Genomic DNA, 27,967 nt, shown 5'->3' with positions numbered 1-27,967 from the left:
GCAAATTATCTTTTTAACTGAATATTTAAAATAATAGAATTATGTTATTGGAATGGAAGAAAGAATGGCATCTAAAGTGTTTGATTGAATTAAGTATAATAACAATTCACTGAACTTCTCTTACCGGTTTCTAGTGAATACCATTATATTATTCAATTAAATGATTCATTCAAATAGTTTGTTGCAGTTTAAATAGAAAGGATAAGAAACATTAAAAGGGACAGGGATTCAGGAACTTTGTAAGTCAGGACAAGCAGAACAGGATTTTCTTGTCATTTTATGGAATAGTGTGAAATGAGCAATCAGTAAATGAAACTGAGATGATTCATGCATTGTATGCGATTAGTATTTTGTAAAGCACCTTGAACGGTGTGTAAGAAAAGTTGCATAAAACTAAAGTTATTGCTACTAGCACTATTAGAGCTATTATCAATGATGCTAAATAATTGGCTTTGTCAGGCTGCAGGACCTTCGTCTTGCTACTCAGCTACAAGTATAAAACCTAGTCACGGACCATATCAGTGACATTTACATACAACATTACATACTATGTTTAAAGGTGTGAGCTATTAACATATTTTATAAATTGTATCGTAAATGAGTTTGAAACAGTGAGCTCCATGTTCGGGACAAAGGCATGTTTTTTTCTTTATTTGGATCTGTACACTATTTTAGAATAGTAATCAAACATTTTATACGCTTCGGTTTCACCATGTAGAAATTACAGCACTTTTTATACATAGCCCCTCCATTTCAGGGCACAATAATGCTTGGGAAATATTAATGTTATGAACATGAAAGCAGTCATGTTTAGTACTTGGACGCATATCCTTTGCACGCAATAACTGTTTAAAGTCAGTGACCCATAGATATCACTAGGTGTTGAGTATCTGCTCTGGTGTTGCTCTGCCAGGCCTGCACTGCAGTCATCTTCAGGTCCTGCTTGTTTTGGGGGCAAGTTGTCCCTTCAGCATATGAAATACATGTTCAGCTGGATTCACATCAGGTGACTGACTTGGTGAACGAAGAATTTTCCAGTTTTTGGCCTTTGTTGCATTAGCAGTATGTTTTGGATCATTGTCTTGCTGTAGGATAAAGCACCGTCCAAAGTGTTTAAAGAAATTTGGTTGAACCTGAGCTGGTAAAATGCTCTTGTAGACTTCAGAATTCATTGTGCTGTTGCTATCAGCAGTTACATCATCGATGAAGACAAGTGTGCTAGCAGCCACACATGGCCAAATCATAACACCCCAATCACCATGTTTGACAAAAGGGGGGGGGGGTGGGGGGGGGTGGCTGGTTTGGATCTTGGGCAGTTACTTTTGGTCTCCACACTTTGCACTTGCCGTCATTCTGATACAAGTGAATCTTGGTTGCATCTGTCCACAAGACCTTTTCCAGAGCTCTGCAGGCTCTTTCAGGTACTACTTTATACTACCAAACTTTACTCTGGTCATGCTAACTACTGGTTTGCATCTTGCAGTGCAGCCTGTTTGTGAAGTCATTTGTGGAAATTAGTCACTGAAACATCCATGCCTACCTCCTGAGAAATGTTTCTGATCTGTTGAACAGGTGTTTGAGGGTTTTTGTTCATTACGGTGAGAATTCTTTGGCCATTAATAGTAGAGGTCTTCCCTGGCCCACCAGGCCCTTTGCAATTACTGAGCTAAGCAGTGCTCTCTTTCTTCTTAACAATGTTCAAAACAGTTGATTTTGGTAAACCAAGGTTTTGCCTATGTTTCTGACTGTTTTTTTCTTATTTCCCAGCCTCAAAAAGGCTTGATAGACTTTCATTGACACAATGCATTTGTCCTCATATTGACAAATGCCTATAATCCTATAATCAAGACTAGATACTGAAAGCCCTTATACCTGCACTAAGGAAGCAACTTAGCAAACCTGACTAATCAGAAACACCTGTGAAGCCATTTACCCCAAATATTATGGTGTCCTGAAATGGGGGACTATGTATAAAAAGGGCTGCAATTTCTACAGGGTGAAACCAAAATGTATAAAAAATACCCTTAAATAATAGCTGAGAATGTGCATTTTAACCATGTAAATTGTTTGATTATAAATATAAAACTGTGGAGTACAGAGCCAAATCAAGAAAAAAAAGGTCTTTGTCCCAAACATTATGAAGCTCAATGTATGTATTAAGCTACAGATTTATCACATTTCTGTATTGCATAAATTGACAGCATTTAAAGAAATTTGTAAGAATGTCAACCACAATCACATGCAAGGCCAAATGTTGAGACACAGCGGGGCTTGGTTACCATCTTTGACAACTGCAAAGCCGCGAGGAGGTGGTTTCCTGCTCTGGAAAGATGAAGCTCTGTTCACAGTGGCACCCATATCTCCATTGGTTGCCGAGGTGTCTGCCTTTTGGCCACTGTCCTGTAACCGAGCAACCAGTTTGGCGACATCGGAGTCTGAATGTCTCTCCAGCCGGCAGGATGGCTTTGGCAGCAGCGCTTGCTTCTGAACCATTTCTTTGACACTGAGGCGTGGGCCGCTATTGGCTAGCTTGGTCCGCTGTAGCGGAACAGGGCTGGTTTGTGGTGCGTTCTCCGATTCCATTCCCTCTGACCTGCTACCATTCAGAGCATCGCTGCAATAGTCAACTGTAAAGCAACAACGCCAAATAAACACAGTCTTCTGCATTTAGATGATGCATTGCCTATGTACAGTGATATCATTTTATGTATTTGAGATTTTTAGAATGTAATGTACAGCTTTACAGATTTACAATTACAGATTTTTTAAGAAACCTAGGTATACTACCCAAGTTCTCTTATCTTCTGTGTACGATACAATACACTCTATGCAGTTAAACCTGTATAGGAGGAGTCCTTAGCCAGAATGGGAAATACACGTTTTAATTTAATATGACTAGGTAGTTCAATAATCTATCTCTTTATTCACCATATAATTTCCTAATTTTCTTGAAACTATATGGTTCAATGGAATCTTAATTCAATTTGAAAATGTATTCCATTTCAAAAATATAATTTTCGACATTCCAGGGAGCTAGCTCTCACAATCCTATGGATCATCATACCCACAAGACTGTTAAAATGGTAAGTGATGCCCAATCCAATGCATACCCACTGGATCTCAACAGGTATGCTGTGTATGGATCGGGCTGATTTTTTTCATTAACACATAACACAAACCAGCACAAGGGAAAATATCTCCTTATTACAGGCGAGTTCATGGGATCCTCACCATATGAACTTTGTTTGAAGTAAGAAAAAAAATACTTTTTTGGGGGGGGAATTTCACGAATAGGCCAAACGGTTATCTCTGCCATTTCTCTTGGACTGACATGTCTACCTCATTTCACTTTACACAGAGTTTCATTTAATTTGATGTGCTTTTAGACTTACTAGACACCTAAAATGAGTACATATGCAAAGTGCACATAGCTGTACAGGTACAATAACTCAAAAAAAAACAAAAACTTATCAGACTGTCAGCTAAGCTATGCTCTCATTGTTCAGTATATAGACAAAATGTGTGAACTTTTGTTTTGTTACCGCTATTCTGCCAGCACTTAATATTTTTATATTAATTGATGGCATAATAGTGAGAACACTCAATATTTTACTTGCATATAAATGTCCTGTTTAGTTCAGACAAATGTTGACATTTTATGGCATATTCAGAGAATTTTAAAATGGAAATTATCATGAAATTAATCAGTAACTGCATGAGCAGTTAGTCGTATAAACTCCTTTTAGTAAAGTATGACTATATCTCAGCATTCTGACACAGAAAATGGTGTATCTTTAAATGCCGTCTGTCAGATGTTCACTACATTTAATTTGATGGAGCAAACATTTGCAAGAATGTTTCTCCATTTTCAACAATCATCCTTTTGTCTATGCAACCTCATGTAAGTATCTCTTCATTAAGTCACAAATACATGATGAACATGTAGAAAGCAATTACAAACTTGTTAAACCTTATTGGCTATGGTCTTTAAAGGCTAAGACCACATAAAATGTAGCCTGTCTTGTCTGGATTTTATGAGCTATCTAAATCTGGATTTAGTAAAGACCCAATTCAGCTTCACACAATAAGTAGTTATCACCAAACTCTAATGCCAAACCATTACTTTATTTTTATTTAATTTCCCATTTCTATTTTCAGATACAATTAAAACAAGTAAAAAACATACTAATTAAACAAAACAAAAAACATATTTTGACCCTGTGAGTGATTTGGAAGAACAGACAAACTGTACTGTATGAACGGATCAGACTGACAGTGATGTTTGAAGGAACTATGCTTCACTGTTTACACGCTACACACATTTCTGTGTACAGACTGTAAGCCACAAATCATTTCCTGTCAAGAATGTACATCCTGTCTCATCATACTAAGGCTCTGTTCTAGTGCATGAATTGGCCCCATGATCTGGTATCAATGCACCCTGTGCCTGTGCTTACTGTGGTCAGAAGCCCCGCAGGGTTACACATTATGGGCTCCAGCATCACCAAGAGACAGAGTTTCAGACGGCCGGCATAATGGTGTTTTATTGTGCACCAATGACCCACAATGGTCGGGCAGGTACCCACAAGCCCACCAGTTAAGCTGCGCATGAAACATCTGCCTCCGAGTCATATCTGTGCAAGCCCGACGTCATATCTGGCGAACAGCAGTATGATAAGAACATTGCAAGCTTCAGAGCACATGTTTGTCTGCACTTTCTAAAAATGATAAAGGAGGTTACAGCAATGAATCCTGACTTAAGAACTTGAGCATTCCAAATTGGCCAAAAACAGTGGAAGAAAGCATAAAAAGGCAAAGACAATGAAAGGTGCGCCTTTGGGGAATTCACAGCAGGAGCAAATAAGGGAATACCAGTCACCCACCGTCAGGTATCTCAAATGGGCTGTGACTGATGGCCGGGCGGGGCCTTGGCGGGCGCTTGGAGATGGTGATCGGCTGCCGTTTCCTCGGGTTGACCCGGGGAGGAGGGAGGGGAGGGGCGGAGCTCTCCTCTGGCGCGGCGCTAAATATCTGTAACCAGACCACCGCTGCATGGGTTTCATGTAAAAACCGAAGCCTTTCTACAGTATTCCACACAATGAGCTCAAAGACTTCAAACAGCTTTCTGTCTTTCTTTCTCGCATTCCAGTGCCGTCGAGTCTCAAGCGGGTGAACAGCCAGACTCGGACGCGGTCTTCATTTCAAGCCAAACAGTACAGCTGTGTGTTCAGGAGGCAGCAGAATAAAAGGCTGTATTCAGTACACCGGCTATTTTTGGATATGCAGAAAACCCGGGCCATGGAAACCACGTGAGCTAGTGGTTTGAGAAAGGAAATAACACCAGAAAGATAAAGTAAGTTTTCATCATCCCAAAATATGAATTAATCCTTATTGTTTAGTGCTTAAAGCACTATAAAGTAATATAAAGATCCAGTTTATCCCATACATTGACTATTTAGGAAGCTCGTCCAGATTAGATTTGCCCTTGCCCAAAAAGATGTTTCCTCTACCATAGACATTAATACACACTCACTACAAATTAGCAGCTGCCCACTAATCGTCAACAGTTTCTAGTTTACCACAATGCAAATGCAGTCCCCCACCATCATTACACTCAATAATGTCAACTTAAACACATTAATGCAAAGAAAAAAGCACCCACAACACACAAACATCACGTTGTTCTTATCACTGACTTATAATGAACCAACAGTAAAACTAGGTAGCATACATATAGACGTACTTTCAAAATGAAAATGCGTATGTGCAACAAAAGGTCACTTTATTGTAGCACAAAATTATATGTTTTCAAGAGAATAATCTGGAGCTCTCCAAGTGTTATTTTGTCCAGGAAATGTGTATCATAATAAATCAATCCAGGAGACATGTCTGGTTATGGCGTTCACTGAACCACAGTGGGTGGCTGACACATTATGTTCTAAATCCAGCCTTCTTTTTCCCTGAAGACTGCTTACATTCCAGGCAGCTTAAAGGCTATTTCAGACAAAAGATTTGTGACTGACGAGCTGCAAATGGTGACTCTTCACAAAACCCATTCACAACAAACTTTGAATCAATGATTCGGTCCACTTCTTTGTTTACAGTTACTTCCTTGTGGGCTGCAATACTCATCTGACAAATATCTCGGCAATATATCAAAAAGGGACAAAATAGTAGCGACAGTGAGCAGTAGCGGCGATAGCTGAAACAACAATAAAAGTAATGCTTCCTAAGAACCGAACAGCCAGTCCTTGGAGGCAACCATGGGTGGTTCAGCTCCCGATACACAAAATGTACATAAAGTTGTTGAAACACTGGTGATGGTAGATGATGGCAAAATGCGGTTGGCAGCCATCTTAAGAAACAGGTGGCCACTGGCTAATATGTAAACAATTCTTCATGACAGAGGGGCTTTATGTTATTCATTACAATGTTATTCATTACAACATTTCTTGCACAAGTTTTCATTGTTTCAATGCTATGAACCTGCCCTGATGGACTCACCTTTTTGTAGTCCTCGATGAGGATCTCCACCACGATGTTCTGGAACTTGATGTCCATCATGGCGGCCACTGTCTCCTCCTCTGCCCTCATCAGCGTGGGCCCGAAGATGACCCCCATGTTAGACGGGGTCATGCGGTTATACTCGCTCTGACTGCAGACACTGCAAATACAGGTGGCGGCGTTAAGTCCAGAGCGGGTCATGAATGCTTAAGACAGTTCTGTAGACGGCACAGTAAAATCCATTTCTCTCACAAGGATCTGAAATGAAAAGGACCCAGACAGATAGGCAAGGAGAGGTGTACAGCCATATCAGGGTTATGTGCCTGCTAGCTGATCATGCATCTCCAGAGCACGCGTATCTGTGAAACATGATCTCTGTAAATGATGCCTGTGTCTATTTCCATAGTATTGGGAAGCTAATATCATGAAGGCTACAGTAATTTTTACTCAGATCATTATTCATGTGAAAGCTTTTGTGCAGACTTCCTAAACTAAGTTTTTGAAAGAACATAAAACATTTAAATTCCTGTTCTGCTAAAAGGCAGTGTGTTCCAGTATTGGATAGAATATTTAAAATATACAACACCGTCATAGAAAGGTATATGTTGGGACATGTAGGGTAGTACAATTTTTAAAAATATCTAAAATACAACAAATATAAAAACATTATATTTGACATACCTTCAGAATATTAAGCATGCAATGTAAAATATTGTGTCTGGCACAAACGGCAAAAAACCACAATGTAATATTTAATATAATTACTGCATACTTGGAAGTGGCTATAAAATCTTATAATATATTCTGTACTCTTTGACCTACAGCATAAATTCTTAAGATGTTGGGAACTAATAAGGTCATAAAAACCAATACCATGACTGACAAAATGTGCTTCTGTAGACTTCAGTACTGCACAAATTCTGTTTATAAAGTCAAAGCAAATGTTACTCTGCACCCAGTCACGAAGAAGCGTATGTTTATACTTGTTTATGTGCTTTATTCAGATCAGTGAAATGTGTGCGTAAATAATGTTTCACAGGTGCTCTGTCAGTTGACAAGGAAATAAATAAAAGCAAACCTGATCACCACTGTTGTGTTGTTAGATGGCTTAATTTTCTGTAAAGCAATAATGCCCTGACCAAAACTTGTCAGTTTGTTATTTTTCTCCTGTTTTTAATAACTGTCCTTTCACACTTTTTGGGAAATACATATGCACAAACGTGGTTGTGGCACTTTAATTTCAGCAAAGAGAATTCTTGCTACATCAAAATGAAAACAGATTATAGGTTCCCCTCGCATTAGTAGTGAACAACGTTTATAAACAACCTGTATTCCTTTGCAAAGTACTCACAGTAGTCCTTGACACATTAATTAATAACACCATTACATAAACCAAAAAGGCCTAACTGAATGCATTACTTACTCCTAATGAAGAACAGAGCAGCAAATGTTGCATGATGTAACAAGGTTCAGCTTACTTGACCAGATGTTGGATGAGCAAGCCCAGCATTTCCCTGTTTCTCTCCGGCAGTTTATAGACGAGCGAGTGGACGGCACCCAGTCGGTAGTCCAGGTTCTCTGACTCTGAGGGAGAAGAGGAGTCATCGCCTTTAATGCCCTCGCTCACAACTACCATCGCTGCAGATCTCCCTTCCCGCCTTTAGATCTCATCATGCCTCTATAAAAATGAAATAACTGAAATGCATTTGCATGGGGGAAAAACTATTTCATGTTACGTACGACCCGTTTTGTATATGCTGTGGGAGGGGATGTTGAAAAATGCTATCTGTCACTCATAAAATGGTTGGTCAGAGAAATGGTGCACAGCAGGGAATTTTTGGAAAACACTTTAGACATAGCAAATGGCTGTGAAGACAACATGACTGTCTACTGCATACTTCGTGTGCACGCCGACATTCCATTTCATAGCTACATTCAACAACATTCAACATCTAATGGTATTAAATTTACTGCGGTTATGCACTACCTTACATTTCACATTAAAAAGCTTGAAAAGGCATAATTACATATTCTACTTCTGTCCAGACGGCCTGAATTTTCTCCGCAATTTAATATCGTTTCAGTGTAATGCAACTGAAAAACCAAGTGCAGCTTCATGCAAACTACGAAGCAATCAAGGACTGACTCCATTTACACGATGGCCTCACAATGACAACCCTTTGCACTGCTCAAGTTGTTGCATTGTGTTGAAAAACAAAGCGCCCATGCTCGACGGTAACCAAACACCATTGTGCATATGGGGGTATGATGCATGGTAACCCTTGATCCCATCCTTAGTCCATACATTCTACTTGTCACACCTGCCTGTGGTACTACCTCCTGGCCAAACGTAAAAACAGTACATCATACAGCCTAACAATAGGACCCTGAGAAGCGGGTGCTTATTGTGGTCGAGGGGGGGATGTTTCGGGCGTGTAATAGCATGTCATTACAACAGTTTTTCGTGTAATCAAAAGACGCTGGAACATAATACAGAGTTTAGCAACACTCTAGGCAATTAAGATTCTGTAGGTGGAAAGCATCCATGAGTGAGTACAAAGAAAAGAGGTACCCCGGAAAGTAGACAGAGACCTTATAAGACCTCTGAGCGGCATGGACAATTAATGTTGGGGGGGCTATTAAAAGCATAAGAGTATACGGTGAGATGGTATTAAGATAAGTCCTTTCTGCCGCACAGATGTTGAGTGTAGTAATCCACAGAACGGCATGAACTTTGTTTTTCAAACAAACTGCCTGAATCCGAAACAATAGAGGCCTCTTGTGTTACACATACTGTAACCCAGGAAATGGAACACAAGGCTTTTTACAACTACAGCTCAGGATCGGAAACCTTGAGCTTGAACCCCTTTCTCAACGGCAATACAAATTCAGGATGAATGGAGTCACTGGAGAGCAGATTAGAGCGATGTGGGACCAGGTGGAGATGAAGCCACCTGCTCAATAGCCCATACGTGTGACCATAGAAAGAAAGTAGATTCAGCATAACCACAGACAAACCCTAATGCTTTTCAAAGGAAAGGGCTGAACAAGATGAGGAAGTTGGCAACACTTCCCTTCAGGTACCATTTGGTCAACAGCACGAGCAAAGCATTAAAAGCCATAACACAGAATACTGGTTAAGATTTGAGGATGACAGCTTTCCACTCAAGTCAGTAGGCAGTGACTAGCAGGTTGCGGTACTTGACTTAAACGCAATATATACCACTTGACATTTGCAATATATGCAGCAGATCTTAAAACTGTGCTAAAATGTCCATTCTTGTGGTATTTCATAAACAAAAGGTTGAAAAAATGTGTGATCAAAGAGAAACAGAACAAGACTAAGCACCAGGGGCGTAGGAGTTCGACATTGGGAGGGACACATTTGCTCCCCAGCCCCTACACCCGCAAGCTCCCACAATAACTATTATAGTTAGTGGAAAAGTGAATTGATTCCACCAGAGCCAGTTATGTGTATTAAAGATGCAGACACATGCTAGCCTCACCCATTCTCACCCACTATAGCTGGCTTTGTTGTTCCTTTATTGTTCTGTACGTGAGATATCTCCAAGTGTGTAATAGGCTAACAGCAGACATCCTCAAGAGGCCGTAAGAACTGTCATGTTTTATCAACTTAATTATACCTTATTCAACCCTATGATATTGCAATGCATGAATTAAATACATCACAAATGTTTTGTTTATAGACTCATAACTAAATGCATACATAATAAATGTGTAATCAATGTGTCTTACACTGTGTGTGGGGTGCAGATGAGGCATGCCAACTGAACAAGGTTGAAGAACTACTCCACACCTTCCCTCCACCACACTACCCATCCAAACCCTCCACTGGCACAAATGGAATCAATTAAATCTATCAAAACCTATTAATTTACATTATTTGGGAATACGATGTAGAAAGACAGAGATAGATAGATAGCTTATCCTCAAGAGGAAATTCTTTTCACGGTTCGGTGCAGGCATACGAGGATATTCAAAAACAACATTTATACAAAAAATTCTTTGAATTCCCTTTTCTCCTAACCCAACTTTCACTCAAAAAGTAATGAAAAATATTTGGGCACAAAAAAAAACCACTACTACACTTCTTCGCTTCCACCCCATCATTGAAACGCAGTTCAGTGTAACGTTATATAAATATGCAGTGTGTCCGTGTGTGAGACATGGTAATATGATGAGTAGCACCAGATTAAATGTTGGACTGGATCCGTTTTTGGGATGCTTTTTTGCCATATTTTTGGACGAAGGGACGCGTCCAAATAATGAAATGAAAACAACCAAATCAGCCACTGGACCATCCAACATTTAACCTGGCAACGAAACGTCCAGTGAACATTTAAAGGCACTCTAGAATGAGAAAAGTCTATGGATAGTTAGATTCATGATGGAACCAAAAAAGGTTCTATATTGTGATACACATAAGGCACCCAAAAACGTAGTCAATTAATGCATGCTCAATTTATGACATATTGAACAATAGAATACAACTTCATAAAAAATATATAATACAATCTGTACAAGGTAAGCAATTTATTTTAATATTTTAATAGTAGGTATTCACATTACCTCCCACTCATAAAACACTATTGTTTGGGCAACCATAAACATGTATATCTTATAAGCAATGGTTCATTTTTTATTCAATTGTTATTACTATTAAAGCCCAAAATATGAAAACAAGAATCTTACTTGCAGCTAAGATGAGTTCCCTATGGAGTTTATAGGTCATCAGAGGTTCAGAGAGACTCCTGAAAAGGCACATGTATAATCACGTAAACAAGCAATACTCACTGAACACACCTGGCCCGTACACATTATACAAGTTTCATGGACCTTGTACATTATTTACAGTTGGTCTCAGAACACTCAGTAATTCAATGAACTAAAGACTGCGTCTAAAACACACTTTGTGGTCAACCTTGTCAGGCACTAGGTCAGTACAGATCCATTGCAGTTTCAAATCATTTGGATAAAACCATTTTGTTTTACACGTAAACATTTAAAGTGCACTTAAAGCTGCGTTTTTGACCTCAGTTCCATTAAGATTCAACTTTTTTTTTCGTTGAGAAAATCTGAATTCCAACCGCCAACTTCCAACTGCCAAATACTAGACTTCAGTGGTTTCAGGCCTTAGCTAAATTTAATCATAGAGATAAGGATCTGGGCCTTGACAATGACAGCCCCACCACAGACACCATTCTCACATGATGCACCGGGCTGGGCTACAGGCCAGATTATGCATTTTCAGTGAAAGCTATCCAGGCAGCCAAGGGCAGTGGCAGTGTGGGGGGCAATCGTTTTCAAAAACCTATTTTAGGAGAAACTGACTATCATTAATACCATGTTTTACAGTGTGAAATTGAATGTATTCATATACAAATGCCTCATCCTTCTGTCTAATAGCAGATATGGCTTTAAAGACACTTAAAAACTATTAGTCTCTCTGTGTATGATAGAGCTCTGCTACACCTATCAGAGAAGTATTCTTTTGCTGTGCAGCGCTCTCTCTCTCACCTGAGGTAGAATTTCATGGAGCTTGTGATGGTCTTAATGTCACAGTCACTGGTGTGGAAATCCACATCCCCTGGGCATTTGGGGTCTGTGGGGAAAGAATGGACAAGACAAAATATAAATATAAAACAGCCGTAATAAGAAAAAATAATTCTCATCACACATTTGTATGTCTGGTTTTTAAGTCTACTTCCATTCTTAAATTAATTTTGCACTATAAAGCACAATTAATGAATGGTGTTCATTTGAGCACATGATACAAAAAAGAAATAATAAATACAGTATTGTCTGCACTTCACGGAACTATAATCTTGAAAGAAGAAATTAAATCTTAATTTTGTCAATAAATTCATTTAGTCAATTTTGAGCTTCACATTGTAATTTCAATTTCCTCTCAACAGAAGTATAATTCCAGCTTTAATGTACGTCACATTTTATAGTTAGTATTCATAATCATAATTGCCTATTATGAAGCATTGATCACTGAGCAAATAGCAGCAGTGTTGTTGAGGAAGATTTCATGATGGGATGCTACATTGTGCCCTCCAAACTCAGGAACATGAGCTTTTAAAAATCTGCAGTTTAAGATGAGCCTTGCTAGAGCATACAGTAACATGTACATCACAGAATACATTCCCACTGTGGTGTTATGCTAAGATTGCTCGTCACATTCAATTTCTTCTTCGGCTATATGCTGCTTTGTTGTTTTCAAGGAATGGAGCTAACAGTGCAATGACAGATGTGTGCTGAGTAATTTCCTCACCAAAGAAGGCGTTTAAAAGCTTTTGTACTTGAATGTTGCTGCCAACTGTTCTGTACACTCCCTCTTGCGTGAGGCCTGGAAATGGATGGTGTGGGGGGGGGGGGGGGGGGGGGGGATGAGTGAGAGAGAGGGGGAGGGAGGGATAAAGCGAGAGGGAGAAAGTAAGTTTCCTCCAGTTAGAAATTCCAAGCAGGAAATTTACAGCCCTGGTGCTGAGTGAGTGCGGTGTTGGGGAGAGGAAACGGCGATTGAGCATAGCCTCTGAAGCATCTGTCCATAAAAGAAAATGATTAACACTAGCCTGTGCCAGAGAAAGGAGATGGTGCCTTAACACAGAGACACTGCATAATTTATCACTTAACCTGAAACACAAAGGACATCTGAAACACAGACTGATTCACAGATTCAACGCGATCAATGTCCAAACACTTACTCTTAAAATTTAATATGCGTCAGAGTAATCCCATTTATGCACAGTGTTTTCTTTTTTTTGTACTTTTGACATCTTAGATGCAAAAGTGTTCCACAAAAAAACTGTTGTTTGTTGTGCAAGCACATCAAGGTTCTACAATGTGAAATGCACTGAAGAGGAACATATCAGCAAAAGTTGGACCTCTCAGAGGAAACTAGTATGTTTTTATTTACTTCTGGCTTCTGGTCAAAGGTATATTCAGCGAAAATTTGAAATCCTATTCTGCGCTGCCCTCTGCAGGAAGAAGAAAGAACACACCCTTTTTGTCATAGAGTCACGAGTAATATGGTTTTTTAGGGGGTAGGTAACAATACTAACAATAAATATAATTAGCTTACCTTTCGTTTCAACATAATTGATGCATTTCCGGACAAACTTGAATCCTACTTCATTCAGCTCCACTGTGGAAATAAATGTTTTGTTTTTTATTTAAATGAATTTTACAAGCAAGGCATTTGTACATTCAGAAAATGACTCATAATTTCCATATACAATACAACTGATACTAAACGAAGATTGACTGGTAAACATATTTTCATGATCAAACCCATATTTTACACAAAAGAAAATAAAAGAACATACAACTATATCTACAAAATTTAGAAACAGGCACCAATACATACTGTCAGCTTGCTTGTGAATTGGGGAATGATATATCTGAAATGAAAACAAAACAAAATCTGTTCATGAAAAATTATGCATTTCGGAACAATAAGCTATTTGAAGCCTAAACCTGCTTCGGTTCCCTTAACTATGCTACATCTAAAACTATATCTTCAACCCCATTTGCTACATGAAGCACTACATTCTCAATCTCCCTTTTGTACCAAATGTATGGTGTCTGTTTGTATGTATTTACCACTTCTTAGTACACTATGTATTTACAGCTAATATTGCTTGGGACCATAATTACTTGACATTGGACCTTTGCTGCCTAAACCTTTTTGCATGAACGTATACTTAAATGTTATGTAACCATGCCATGTACCCAAACCAAACCACAACAAGTGCGTTTGGTTTATATTTTCTCTTCTTCGCCCAGTTTTGAATGTCAAATTATATTTCTAGGACTTTCCTACTGCTGCTGAGCTCTCTGTATTGCAGAGGAGGGCACAGACAGCCATGCATGTCCTAATGACCACCACTACTTCTTCAGACTGTCTGTGTTACTGTAAGCGATCACCGTGCTGGAAGAGTATTCTTAATGAGCAGCTGCCACAGGCAGAAGGCAGGTGCCCAATCAAAAGTCACTTGTGAGGAGAGGAAACCCTAATGACTGAACTTCTGCTTCCCTGGGCAATGCTATTGTATGACCAATTGTTCCATTATAATTTCATTATACTTCTATATATCAGGATGACAGTGGTATAAAAAGAGCCTAACATCCACACATCACTGTTAAATATACAAGCTGAGCATGGAGAAACAACACATTCAGAGTATTTAATAAAGGATGTAATTCAGGCAGGATGTAGTAGCAGACAGTTATGAAAAGAAGCTGGGAAAACATACAGGTTCCTTCCCATCCATTGCTTCTATCCACAGCTTCCTGCTGGTCTCAGAGACGGCCTGGAGTGTAACAGGTGCAGATCTACAGACATAATAAAACAAAACACTGCTGTTACTGGGAAAACAATGGAATCTCCCACTCCCGTGGGTTACTTTCTGCAGCAGGGTGTGTGTGTGAGTGTGGTGCAAAGCATTGTGATTTTTTGAAAACAACTATTGGTAGGTTCTCTATACAATCCCAACACATCCATAAAATTCCAGTAGACTTCATGACCAGCATGCTAGTGTGAGATGGTGTGAAGACACACACGTGTGGGAGAATTTACAGATCTCTCACTCTAGTGAGAAATGGAGACTGAGCAGTAATGTTGATCGTATTGCTTAGCTGAGCACAAAAGCGGCCACAAGGTTATTGTCTGTGTAGTCTCGACCTCGGAGATTGGTGTACTGAAATCTTCTCGGTTCCATTCATGGTTCTGCTTGCTTTATGTTTCAGGTCAGTGGTTGAATTGACTTGAAATACCTGCTCAAAAACCCACAAGATCATGACTACTTAAAAGAAATGAGCATTGGCTTATTCACAAAGCACATCCTTGGAAGTTGGGTGGACTCCTCTCATATCAGTGTCAACCTTGATAGGCTTGTGCTACCATAAGATTATGCATTAGACAAATGAGCGCAATGTTTGGTTTACAGCCAGTTTTGCTTTCACAGATTACGTTGTTGTAACACTGCTCCACCAGACATGATTTATTTGGCAATTCTAATGTGACAGATGTTGCCATGCAACAGAATGTATTCTCACCTTTCATATGTTTCTACGTCAAAGCAGAAGCGCTTGTCTATAGACTCGCTCTTCCGTCGAATGCAAGCCTTCAATATCAGCTCTGTTGGGCCCTGGCAGAAGAGCAAAATATTTCTTTCAGAACCACAATCATGCACTATGACTGGTCATGTCCGGCTATCATAATTGGAAATTATAATAAATAAATTAATTTATACCTGCGTATGTCGAGCAGTATGATGCGGTAGGATGGCAAAATTTACTAACTGATTAGGAAGCTACGTAAGTTTATGGACACTCGGAAGCATTCAAATTTCTGCTAACATCATTTCACCTCTCATCACCTCTATCTAACGATCACCTACCTGTTTGGCTGCAGGTTTTTGTTCACAGGGGATCATGGCGAAAAGCCTGTTTTCTTTGTAAAATTTGCAGTAAAACTTGACCCATGACACACCCAACGCCCCTGAGAAACAAGGGACAGTAACACAATTACACACTCAAGTTTTACAGTAGATAAAGCTAAAGGTATTTAGATAAAGCTAAGCTGCCCACTTCTGTGATATAGTACTGTGATATAGTGTGTACTTATGAAGCATAACATCATTAACCATTTGAAGATTAGGTTTTTTGGAATGCTTTTTTCTTCAAAATTCTGTCAGTGTTCTAGAACTCCATTGCTTTCAACTGCCAGTAATGATTGTTACATCAGCGTTAGAATGTTCAGCTAAGAACATTCAAATCACATGTTTGTGATCTTACACCAGAAAGGGTTAGGACCTATTCGCAGATAATAGTTTAATATTAGCTTTCTTGGTGGTAATACAGGAGGTTGATAACTCAGGGATCACATTGCTTACACTTCTCCTGTGAGTACAGGTATCCCTCGATAGTTGGCTGGCCAGGAACTTTACGAATCTGAGGAGAGTCTTTCATTCTCTTCATCAGCTCCTCCATCTCTTCGCTTGTACTTTCAAAGTGGTTCCTGGTCTGGGCGGAGGTAAAAATCAATAACAATCAGGTCAAAGATTCCTATGGGTCACTGTGTCTCCATTGCCATAAAGTGCAGGCAACAATCACTCACATTTTGCAGGCTCAGCTGCAGCTCCTGTTTATACGGCATGAAGTCCTGAGTCATCTCAAAAGTGAGGTTGTTGAGTGTCAAGATGCTGTGAAGAAAGGCCAGCACCTGCAGCCAAAGAAACCGACAGCACAGTGAAAGCTCTGCAATTAGCATTGGTCACAATTAAGCATTCGTCAATACTTATTTAACTTGAAAACATACCATAATGCAATCACCTGAAGTGAAAAAAACACCCTAATTCATAAATAGTCTTCCCATTGTAAGAAACCTAAAATAAATACAATGCCACCAGTTTCTCATTGAAAAACAAATTCCTACAGTCAACATAGGATCAATTCTGTTGGTAAAACACACTCACAGCAAGTGCCCCCAAAGCCTGTTGATTTTCACCCAACTTTATCTTATATTCCAGTCCTATGTACTCAATAGTTGTCCCCCAGGGTGTCCAAGTTGTCGTAAGTGGTCATGTCTCTCATTCTTACTGTGTCTCTACCAATTCCCCCCATCCCTTCACACAACAGGAAGAGCTTATATGCTGGGGTAGTGCAGGTCACACAGGTGTTGAGTGGGCCAGTATAAACATAAATATAGGACAGACTATGAGGAGGAAGGCACTTACGGGCTCTACTACGTCAAACTTCTTCCTGTCCTGAACCTGCTGGATTTGATAGACATACTCCACAGAGGACTCATAGAAATTTTCCCTCTCCTTGTCCAGCTGCACGTCTGCCTGTAGCCACATCAACCGGAAGGAACAGGAGGGAAACGTTGTGTGTTATCAACATTTTTATCAACTCATTTTGCTACATCCAAAGAGAGGTCCAAAAATGCAGGTTTTAAAATCCCCATAAGGTCATGTGGCAAATATATCTGTACTTCAGTACGAGCTGTTGATTAATTCAGCAGTGAAACTTGATTGCACCCGTGAGGGAGGTGTGACTCTGCAACTGCCATAACATTGTGACCTTGAGGTCACATATGATGCCTCAGTATTCTTAAGAAATACCCTGCTGGTCCAAATGTTCCTGCTTACCTCTTGTAGTTGGGTTTCCTTCTTCTTGGAGGACAAGTTTAGGTGTTTATCCAACTGAGAGTAATATTTTTCACTCTCCTTTTCAAACTTCTTTTTTCTCTCCTGAAAACCATAAGAGTTTCCATTACTTATAATGGGAGCCCTTAATGTGTGCACTTGTTATGAATACATGCAAAACAGGCTGATACTGAAATTAATTATTTTCATTTCAGAATGAGTTGAATGTTTATCCAAAGTCATTCATTAGTATAATATACTGTTTATACTAGCAGATAACTTTGGAACCATAAAAAAATGTATTCACTCTGAAATGAAAGAAATTAGCTTAAAACATATTACGTCAAACACAAACTGAAAAGAGCACAAGGTACCATTATATTTTACAACTACGCATTTACTCAATCACATCCATGTATGCATGAACCCAAACTTATTTCAATAAAACAGGACTAAGCTACCAAGAATATATACTGTATATAGAAAATGTAAACCTGGAAAAAAACTACAGTTTCAATAAAATTTTGCTAGTGTATGAAAACATGATGAATTAGCAAAAAAAAAAAAAAATGGTATATAGATTCTATTAGCCTTCTTCATATCTAAACATCTCTGCAACATTCACAGAGTCAGTCAGTTTATGCTGCCCAGCCCATTGTCCAGTCGCTTATGCTGTACAGACAAGACACCAGCATCATGCTGAACTCCCTGCATGTGCTATCACACCCCTCTAACCTTCACAGAATGCTACTGCCCATGAGGAGACTGTACAATCATGCAAGGTGCGGAATGTCACCTCTCTCCTCACCTCCCTCTGCTTGTTACCAATTGTGGCCCACATAAAACACAAATGTTTTTCCCACGGAGCCGAAAGAAGGAAGTGCACCTTCTTATATACTATTTATCATAATGCCCCAGCCAGTGCGCTCTGCTCAAAGTCATTTTACCAACACTACTTCCAGAAAGGGTCTCTCTTTTCAGTCACACATTTATATTTCGGTATTTAGGACATGTTCTTTTACAGAAGACTTACTGTACTCGTGTCTACTCTGGGCCCCCCAGTGGCAGAATTAGCTCCCCACAACAGTCAGAACAGCTGAATCACCACCTATTTACCACAGACTGAAAACCCACCTGTTGAAAAATCCTGAACTCTGAATGTGAATTTATTGTGTACCCTCAAAACCATTTGTTAATTAAAACACTGTATTATCACTCTCTGCACCCACCATGATACTTAATGTTGTTTTCGGTTTATGCAACTACTTCTACAACCGACGGCGAAACTTACGACTAAAATCTCTGCTCCTTGCCCGTTCTTTAAGAGTGCACTTTTTTTGTAAGTCACTACACATAAGAGTGCCTGTTAAATTCATAAATTTAGATGAATGCAAAGGTGGCTCATTGCCCTCTTCAGAGATGAGGCTGAAACGAGGATGTGGTCTTGCAGGGATGGTTTTCGAGTGCGTGCTTGTCTTCCATTTTGCACTCACAGACCCCAAAGCCCTGATCAGGCCTGCCAGCAAGGTTGGCTGGCCCCTTGTTGACTGTTCCACGGACTTGGGAGAGAGACCTGCAGTTGATTAGAGCTCTGCGCCATTTGGGCCAGGACGCAGAGCCAACACAGGCACGGGGGAGGGGCGGGGGTGTGGTGAGGACAGGCGTGCAAATTCCATGAGAGAGATGCCCTTTCCCTTTCGTTCAGTGACCTATTTACTTTCATAACCGGGGGAAATTTTCTTTCCAGTGCACATTTTGTTTTAAAAGGGCCTGAAGTAAGTGTAACAGCACGATATTTATTTCAAATACTGTTCACATTGCCTCATTTTTGTTTATCATAATCATGGAGTCAAACTGCAAAAGACATTTTCCGGGCTATGTGTGTGTATGTCTGTGTGTGTGCATTGAAATGCGATGTGTGTGTCTGCGCTTATTTTTTCCTCTTCCATTTTCTTCCAACATCTTCAATTCGCTAAACACATGCAGGCTGTTCTTCCTTGACATATCACTGCATAAACGTTGAGAGAGCAGCCCCTGTCCTCCAAAGATTATCAACAGTACCTTTGCCTCATTGCAATAGTGCGCAGTCAACTCAAACATACGCAAGTATGCATGGCATGCCAAGCGTTCTTAAACTCAGGTACATGAATCATGGAGAATAACTGCTTACCTACACTGTACAAAACAGCTAAGGGAACTATTAAATGCACTGAGAATATTCCAGTGATCTTCTGGACTCATAAAACTTATTATCTTATTTGGCTGGAATTGCTGTCGAAAGTAAGCAGAGTGTCCGGCCAGCTGAGGTCTTCCACATGTCCTTTTTTCCCACAGTGCACTTCAGCTGTGTTTTTCCATTAGGGTTAGGTGGGCTGAATTTATACCCCTCTGCTCTCGGAGCGTGTGCGTGCATGCATGGGTATGCACGTGCCACACATCTGTGTGCGGTTGTTCTGTTTTAATGGAAAAAAGCTGAACGTGCAATTTTCTCATAGTGATATGGTGTGGTGATGGTGCAACAATCGGACTCTATTGTTACTACATTAAGAAAATGGCAAAGCCCTATTTATGTGGTTGGGTTGAGATAGAGAAAAAAGTATCTTTAAGTATTCTTTGCCATTCCACAGACTGAGGAGCAGTATTGTACCTTCCGCCAGTGGAGGGTGGGTGCTTTTCTTATATTAATAAGAATGAATATTATGTTATATTAATTATATTAATATTATAAAAGATTGTTTTAATTGAAACAAAAGGCAGTTCCCCACGAGCTTGTGTTGGTGCCAAAGAATTTTCAGTTGAAATGTCTACTGTTCAGCTTTTTCTAAATATGCCTGTGCTAACTGGTTACTGGAGTCTTTTTCATTTATTGAATTTATGTTGTGCTATGCACTGCCTGTAAGTGGTCCTCTAATTGACTCATTTCAAAGGACAAGTGCTTTTGACCAACGTATAGAAAAACAGAACAAACTACTCACAGCAATACAGGAACCTTGGAGTTCCCTGAATACAATTTTCGATTAACAGTGGTTCCGAGTTCTATTTCTGCTGGCTTCTGAGACCACAGTGGTTAAACAATGCTGATGAAATTCTCAAAAGCAGTATTGCTGTTGCGTGTGCAAGACAGTGTGCAGGCACAGTATTTTAATATAATCTTCACAAAAACAAACATTAAATATATAGATTAAGAAATATGTAATTGTGAATTATTGTGGAAAATCTGGCCGGACCATTATCAATGGTTAATAATAGAAAAAGATTCTTTCCAATTCAAGCACAGAAAAAAACAAATATGTCAATAAAACAAGACTGCAACATCATCCAGTTAATCCAGTGATACTTGAGACTTGAGACTACAGAATAGTAGAGCAGAACGGGTGGTCAGAAATAAGGGTGCTTACACCAATAAAGCAGGTAAATTTCAAGATGAGCAATAGCAATAACAAGAAATGAAAAAACAGTGACAAAAACAAAACAGCTTCTGCATTTGACTATACTAACTCATAGAGGATGTTCACTGACAAGAAATCCATTTTAACCCTGCAGTTGGTGTGTTCCATTATGCCTCATGTTAGTATAACACGCAGCTATGGCCAAAGTACACTAATAAATGCCATGGAACCATGCACATGGAAAAGCACCTGGACTAAATAAGTCCCAGCATTGTACAGAAACCTGTTTTACCTGTTATACACTTTGACACTAAACTACAAATTAAAGACCTTTTTGAGACCTGCCCATGACTTATCAGTGTGCAGCGAAAAAAATAGCAGAAGCTGTACAGCAGGTGTGTACAAGTGGGCCAGGTAAGGTTAAGCAGTTATAACAATAAAGTTTGTTTATATTTATATAGCTACTACTTCTAATTCATCTATGGGAAATTTGGATGGCATAATGTCAACAGGAACAGAGGGGGGTTTCCAAGTGTGACACAATATATGTTAGATCATTATAAGAGATTGGTAAAAACTGGTTAAGAGTGGTATGCGCAGGGCAAGATATGTCAGTGAAGGACAAAGGAGCAGAGACAATAGATCGGATACCCTCAACCTTATCAGTAAAAAAGGATAAAAACCTAAACAATTATTTGCTTGAAGATCCACACACAATAAACATGGGTTTAAAAGCCAATCACCTATGTTGAATAAAAACCCAGGGCTATGCTTATTAACATGGATTTATTCAGAAAACTATTCATTCTTAACACATTCTTAACTAGCTTGCTGTAAGAAGACATTAAGTCTTTCTTCTGTTGCTAATGACACCGGAGCCTAGTGCTCCTCCACCTACGTTCCACCCTCCTACATTCTCTTTTGAAAGCGTGGATGTCCTCGCTAATCCAGGGAGATGACCCTGTCTTTGGGGTCCACATAAAAAATAAGGGCAAAGTCATCCATAGTTGAGAACATGGAGGAGAATTCAGAGGCAGTGTTCTGACTGAGAATGTGAGCGCACAGTGTGTGCCTGGTTCTTTGTGACAGCACGGAAGATAGTATCATAAACAATACATTTTTGATCAGAAACATGGAAATCTACCAGGTTCAGGGAGCCAATATTTAGACAATAAGTAAACACAAGATCTGAAGTATGTCCTCAGTTATGTGTTGGACCCAGAACATGTTGTGTAAAGTTCAAAGAATTGACAAAAATTTTTTTTAAAATTGACAGCAAAACAATTAGACAGATCATCTATACGAATATCAAAATGACCACGCAAAGGGGGTAGGGAGTACAAGTTATCTTGAATATACCTCAACACTAGAAATATCATCCACAGTGATTGGGCATCATTTGCTTATTGAAAACAACAGATAACCCCCCCACCACCTTTATCCGTGGCTGGCTAAAACAGCCAAGAGGGAGGGTACAGAATTCATAAATTTTTTTTGAAGCTGTATAATCTGTGCGGGAACTTTTTTATATTTCTGCATTCTCATGCAAACATCATTTCACACGCAAACCCCACAAAATATCATTTCATGACTAGGGATGGGTATCGCTCAGATTTTGAGGATACCCATGCTAAAAAGAAACCTTTGAAACAGTACAGTGGCTATATGGTGCCTGAACTGGTAGTCTACCTTCTTTAAAATAACAAACAAATGACTAAATTAAAGAGAGGCTTTTTTATTGCAAAGGCATGTCCCATTGTTAAAATACAGCCACATTTTAGACAGCTGCGCTCTTGAAATTTGGACCGGGTTTAACGTTAGCTAGCTTACTAACTGTATCTGCAATCACTGACTGAGTCAACAGAGCAGGTCAATGTTAGTGAAAACTTGTTTTGAATTGTGTTGCAATTCAGTCCGGTAAGTGCCAATCATATGTGACCTGGTGCCATAGTGCTACCGGGTTTCGTTACCCAACCCTATTCATGACTCAGACAGCTACATGAGTACAAGGTAGGCCCTAAAACCTCAGACTACTATTACAGGCTTTGCCAGCCTGAGGCTTGTTCTGAGAGGCTGCAGCTGGGTACTACTGGAGTAATTTCGCAACATTACACGCAGCGATCAAAACGAACAAGTATACAGGCAAGATAAATGACAATCAATTTTGCCTTTCATGCCATTTAAGTAAGCGTATAACTTTATTTCCTGGCGCAATATTGATTTTCATATTATGTCAGAATGTTCAATACAATATAATATGTTTAGGAAAAGTGACATATGGGGAGCCATATGGATTTCATGATGACAGGATTATCGATTTTCTGAGTGACAACGGTCAAATTAACCACTGTGGCATTTCTAGTATTAACTACTTTGGTTTACTTTTGCTGCCTTGCAAATGTCACGTTTCTAAACTAATGTTAGCTAGGCGCATAGATCTACCGACAAACAAACAATTAGTAGGTCTATCATGTACACAATAACCAACTAGAAACACTTACTATAATCCATTTAAAAATATGACAAACACTTTCATTTAATTGCAATTCATGGTAAAGGAAAAATGACTGAATCCACATCTATGTGCGCTAGAAAGTATGTGTGTTTCCATGTGTGCATGTGTCTCTAGATTTAAAGATTTAATTGTCTTATGGTTCATAAATTTATATGCATTATCATTATCAGTTACTCAGTAACACAGCTCAAAACAGTTATCTCAACAAAAAACATTTTTAACATACAAAAAGCCAAGTTATACACGCATACAAAGTACTGCCCATAAGTCATTAATTAAAACTTGCAAAATCTAGACCTGCTGTTAAAAGTATTGATATCAAAATGAGGCCAAGTTACTACAAATAATATTGGCTAACACAAATTAAACAAACTTTTTTCCAAAGCAGTGCTACTCAATATTTCCGAAATTATTTGATGTAACTTCACCCTGTGTTTATTTATCTTACTATCTGAAGAGAACGTTGTCATTCAAACTTTGTGTTACATCAACGTGTCAACAAAAATCGCGTCATGGAAGAAGACATAATTTTAAACAGCGCGTGAAAAATTACACGCCAGAAAGGTTTATACTTGGCTGTCAATTTAATTTTTACAAGTTTTTGTATATGTGCAGCTTAAAGTAATTATCTATGGTAAAACATACTGTGGATGGATAAATAGAGAATACTATATTATCCCCACAGGGAAATTTCTGTAGCAGCATGTAACAGTCACATTTACAAACAGACATTTATACCAAGAAACTATCATTTACACTAGAGCTAGGGGAGAATAATAAATAAATACAGATACAAATTACGAATATTTAGCCTGCTAAATAAATACTGAATCTTACAAACATATCCAGACATGTTTGCCCCATTAACGTACTGTACGTTTGTGGGTCAGATAAAGTTTAGCCAAATAATTTAAGTCGTATCATTTATTTAATTTTTTAACACAATTTTCTGAACAATACTAACACATATATACTAATAACAATAATAAGATATTTTATTAATCATGTGCTTTTCATACACCGCAAGCACTGCATGCAGAAAACTGTCAAAACACACAGTGAAGTCATTTAAAAATAGTGTAAAAAAAGTGTAACAGCTGAATTGCCGATTATTTCCATTATACATGATTGCCATTTCACAGTTTGTGTGAGTAACTTGGAATTTTTGCACGACGCGTACGTTATATTGTGCCTACCACAGCATATTGTGGTTGTACTGCAAATAAAGAGGATTTTGGATGAGATGGAGGTTTTCCCCTCAGTGTCTCAGTGTGAGATGTGTGGGCTTTTACACAGGGGCCACAACGTCTGTGGCTCATCGGCTGCAGCACTCACTTTTGTGACGCCAATTTGCTCCTTGCGGAATTTCTCCAGCGGCTTGATCAGCAGGTCACACGCATTTTGAACCTGCAGCCAAAGACAAGACACAGCAGCAGAAATGTCATGTTCCCTATTCTCCGTGCATTCCTCAGCTCAGAGGCCCCAGAAAGAGATCATTCCCTTCCAAACACGAAAAGAGCTCATTCCATTCCAAACCCCTCCCTGTCCCATTTTTAGCACACTGCCTCAGGATTTTGACAGGGGAGGACTGGGGAGGTCCTGGAAAAAAGTAGACCATCTGAGGACAACCAATAAAAGTATGATAAAAGGACTAGGCGACTCTCAAGCAGTTGCCTTGGAAACTGGCACGGATTGCAGGCGCTGAGCTCGGACGTGCCGGCAGGTGGCAGCCTCTTTCCCGCCTGAAGGCATTTTTTATCATTCCATACAAGGACCTGCTGTTCGGTGCCGATTGGGCCATATCCACGGAAACTGAGGACAGGGTGCATTCTCTACTGCTCTGCGTCTGCTGCAGGGTCAGAGTGAGTTGAGAGGCCTCACCCTGTTATAAACAGAAAGGCTAAATCATCCATCATGGAAGCCAGCCCAGTGCGATAGTGGTGTCAATATGAGGATAAAGCATCCATGCTCGGCTGCTGGAAGCAGGCTGAACTACAGAGCACAGCAGCTTGCACAGATCCTTTTATTTCCTTTTACGATAGTGAGGCAACTATAAAAAGCCACGTCAGCTGGCAGCTGGGAACATACATTTCCTGTGTAGGAAGCGGCAATAGAGCACATGGGAATGCACAGAACTGCCTACACGTTCACTTGAAACGGCTGCATTGTCTGCAGAGTTGAGCACGGGAAAAAAACTAAACACACCAACAGCATGCCACATTTTTATGGCTGGATTGGCTCTGGCATTACAGAAAATGGTAATTTTTTAGGGCCAGAACACATCTAGCTGACTTCTTGGCGAACAACATGATTTGTTTTACCCTGAATTTCAAATATTTGAGAAAGAAAGCAAAATTTCCTGACTCCACAGAAAATTCAGTTGGCAAGAAACTCACCTGACAAGTCTCGGCCCGGCATGCCCTGAGGCATGTTCCGTACAAAAAAAGCATTTGGAAAACAGCAATCGTGACGCTGCCTTAAAACATAGATGGCATTCAACTGGTTAAAAGACTTCTTTAATATAATGGTGTGGGGGAGAAAACCTAGAATGTGATACATTCACACCCTGTCTGTGAGATGTGTTAGTGTAGATTCAGGGTCTTTCCTGCATTGAAATGTCTAAGACGACGTTTTGACTGCTTTCAAGTTTACGACCAACCTTAGATATACTACATTAACTACAGTAGAATCCACTTAATTGCATAAAAGAATGAAACAGAGAGCCAACAACCACGCGTGCCACTCAGACACTATCAACGTGATTTTCAACAGAAACGACCTACCTTCGGAAATTTTTGCAGTTTTGTCTCTTCACAGGGGGATTGTTGATTTATTTATGCCACATCTACTGACTTTTATTGTATATTTACATATCATTATACGATGTAACGTATGTATGGACATAATTCCATGAAAATACATGACATATGCACTAATGGTTTATGCAAATATGCAGTCTCTTTACAATGGAATGAATGGCAAATAGTTCGGGATTTGGCAATTCTATGCAATAATGTGACAATCCGTTATGCAATTAAGTGGATTCCTCTGTATTAACACTGTTTTTGCGAAAACAAAACTGAGAAATAGAATTCTGAAAAGTTATACTGTGTAGGGTACAAGAAACACCAGTGACAAAAAAAAGGATGGGACAAGCATTCTTTGAGTTAATATATAAAAATTATTTAAGTAAGCTGGCATTTGTAAATTCAATAAATATTTAAATTGTTCCATTTTAGTTTTTTTTTCATGCATTTCATTTTTTAGCCAACATCTCAATGTATTGCAGTGGTCTCTTGAATACCAGAACTTTACATTCTAAATGTAGCTAAATATAGGGAAATGATGCATTGAGTTGACGGTGGCAGTAAAACCGGACCAACCGCAGACGCTGTCACACAATATCACCACATAGGCTGTATTTTGAGCCAGGAAAAACCCAGAGACCACATACATCTCCTCTGCAGGTGGTTTGAAGCCACACATTGAGAAGTGAGCACTCATAGGTCACTGTTGTGGCATGCATGTGAACACGGCTGATCTGACTGAAACGCCAATGGCCATTTAGTAAAATTACCAAAAAGATATCATTGCATTACAAACTCACAGTGTTTTCAAGTGACAAGTGCATTTGTCCAGACTGGTTCTATTTCTGTAGGTCATTTTTAATCCAACATCAAAACGTACATCAGTGGCTGGGCCCCAAATCAGGAATGTAATGCTGTTGTGGTATGTGGAAGCAGGATGATAATTCTGGTTGTTTTATATATTTTTTTTGCAGTGTACTTTATCTACAGAGACACAGAAAAGAAGTTGACACAGAAAATAAAAAAACTGAGTATTTACCAGCATCATCCTGTCATCCTCCACTTCCTGGAGCAGACCAGCAAACTCCTGGAAAGACTCAGCTGGGAACAAAACAAACACCATATCTTCTAAGAGCAGGAGACATCCGTTGCTCGATTAAAAAATAAAAAATAAAAAATTCAGAACACAAGGGAGACATGTTCAGAGGCAATAAAAAAAATAAATATGTAAGTGGCTTACACAAGTTCTCCAAACACATAGGCTAAATTCGAGCTTACTTGATTTAAGGATTTACACAAAATCGTCTTGCCTTTTATCTTCCAAGTAACTGCTGCAAAAACCAAATGTTTAATCTTAAAACTGACTGTTCTGTTGTATTTATGTTTTATTGCTTCGGCACATAGTAACCCAATCCCTGCAACATCTCCAAATGTGTTTTAAAATAATATATCTACAATAATTCTGGAAGGAATACACTGGAGGGCATATAAAGACAGTTCTCTGAAAATGATCAATAGTCAATTCACAGTAATAATTTAGCTAAGAAGAATATGTAATTGTCACACGAGAGTAAT

At 39.2% G+C, this 27,967-nt stretch overlaps 1 protein-coding gene across 1 annotated transcript in view; it reads right to left on the bottom strand.

The window, feature by feature from the left end:
* ophn1 (oligophrenin 1) overlaps nucleotides 1-27,967 on the bottom strand; it is a 52,338-nt gene that overhangs the window by 11,722 nt on the left and 12,649 nt on the right. Inside the window, exons 3-20 of the mRNA XM_035433283.1 lie at nucleotides 27,432-27,493; nucleotides 24,921-24,992; nucleotides 17,685-17,786; nucleotides 17,271-17,381; nucleotides 16,652-16,756; nucleotides 16,428-16,557; nucleotides 15,933-16,033; nucleotides 15,589-15,680; nucleotides 14,787-14,865; nucleotides 13,898-13,931; nucleotides 13,613-13,675; nucleotides 12,803-12,877; nucleotides 12,043-12,127; nucleotides 11,218-11,276; nucleotides 7,983-8,088; nucleotides 6,505-6,664; nucleotides 4,884-5,031; nucleotides 2,280-2,627 (exon numbers count right to left, since the gene is read on the bottom strand). Of these exons, the coding sequence (XP_035289174.1) occupies nucleotides 2,280-2,627; nucleotides 4,884-5,031; nucleotides 6,505-6,664; nucleotides 7,983-8,088; nucleotides 11,218-11,276; nucleotides 12,043-12,127; nucleotides 12,803-12,877; nucleotides 13,613-13,675; nucleotides 13,898-13,931; nucleotides 14,787-14,865; nucleotides 15,589-15,680; nucleotides 15,933-16,033; nucleotides 16,428-16,557; nucleotides 16,652-16,756; nucleotides 17,271-17,381; nucleotides 17,685-17,786; nucleotides 24,921-24,992; nucleotides 27,432-27,493 (1,932 nt within the window). The remainder of the gene's footprint in view (nucleotides 1-2,279; nucleotides 2,628-4,883; nucleotides 5,032-6,504; nucleotides 6,665-7,982; nucleotides 8,089-11,217; nucleotides 11,277-12,042; nucleotides 12,128-12,802; nucleotides 12,878-13,612; nucleotides 13,676-13,897; nucleotides 13,932-14,786; nucleotides 14,866-15,588; nucleotides 15,681-15,932; nucleotides 16,034-16,427; nucleotides 16,558-16,651; nucleotides 16,757-17,270; nucleotides 17,382-17,684; nucleotides 17,787-24,920; nucleotides 24,993-27,431; nucleotides 27,494-27,967) is intronic.

The sequence above is a fragment of the Anguilla anguilla genome, chromosome 9, assembly GCF_013347855.1.
Source record: "Anguilla anguilla isolate fAngAng1 chromosome 9, fAngAng1.pri, whole genome shotgun sequence".
In the NCBI taxonomy this organism is placed as follows: domain Eukaryota; kingdom Metazoa; phylum Chordata; class Actinopteri; order Anguilliformes; family Anguillidae; genus Anguilla; species Anguilla anguilla.
Note: the sequence above shows the minus strand (reverse complement) of the source record. Positions and strands in the feature narration are given on the sequence as shown.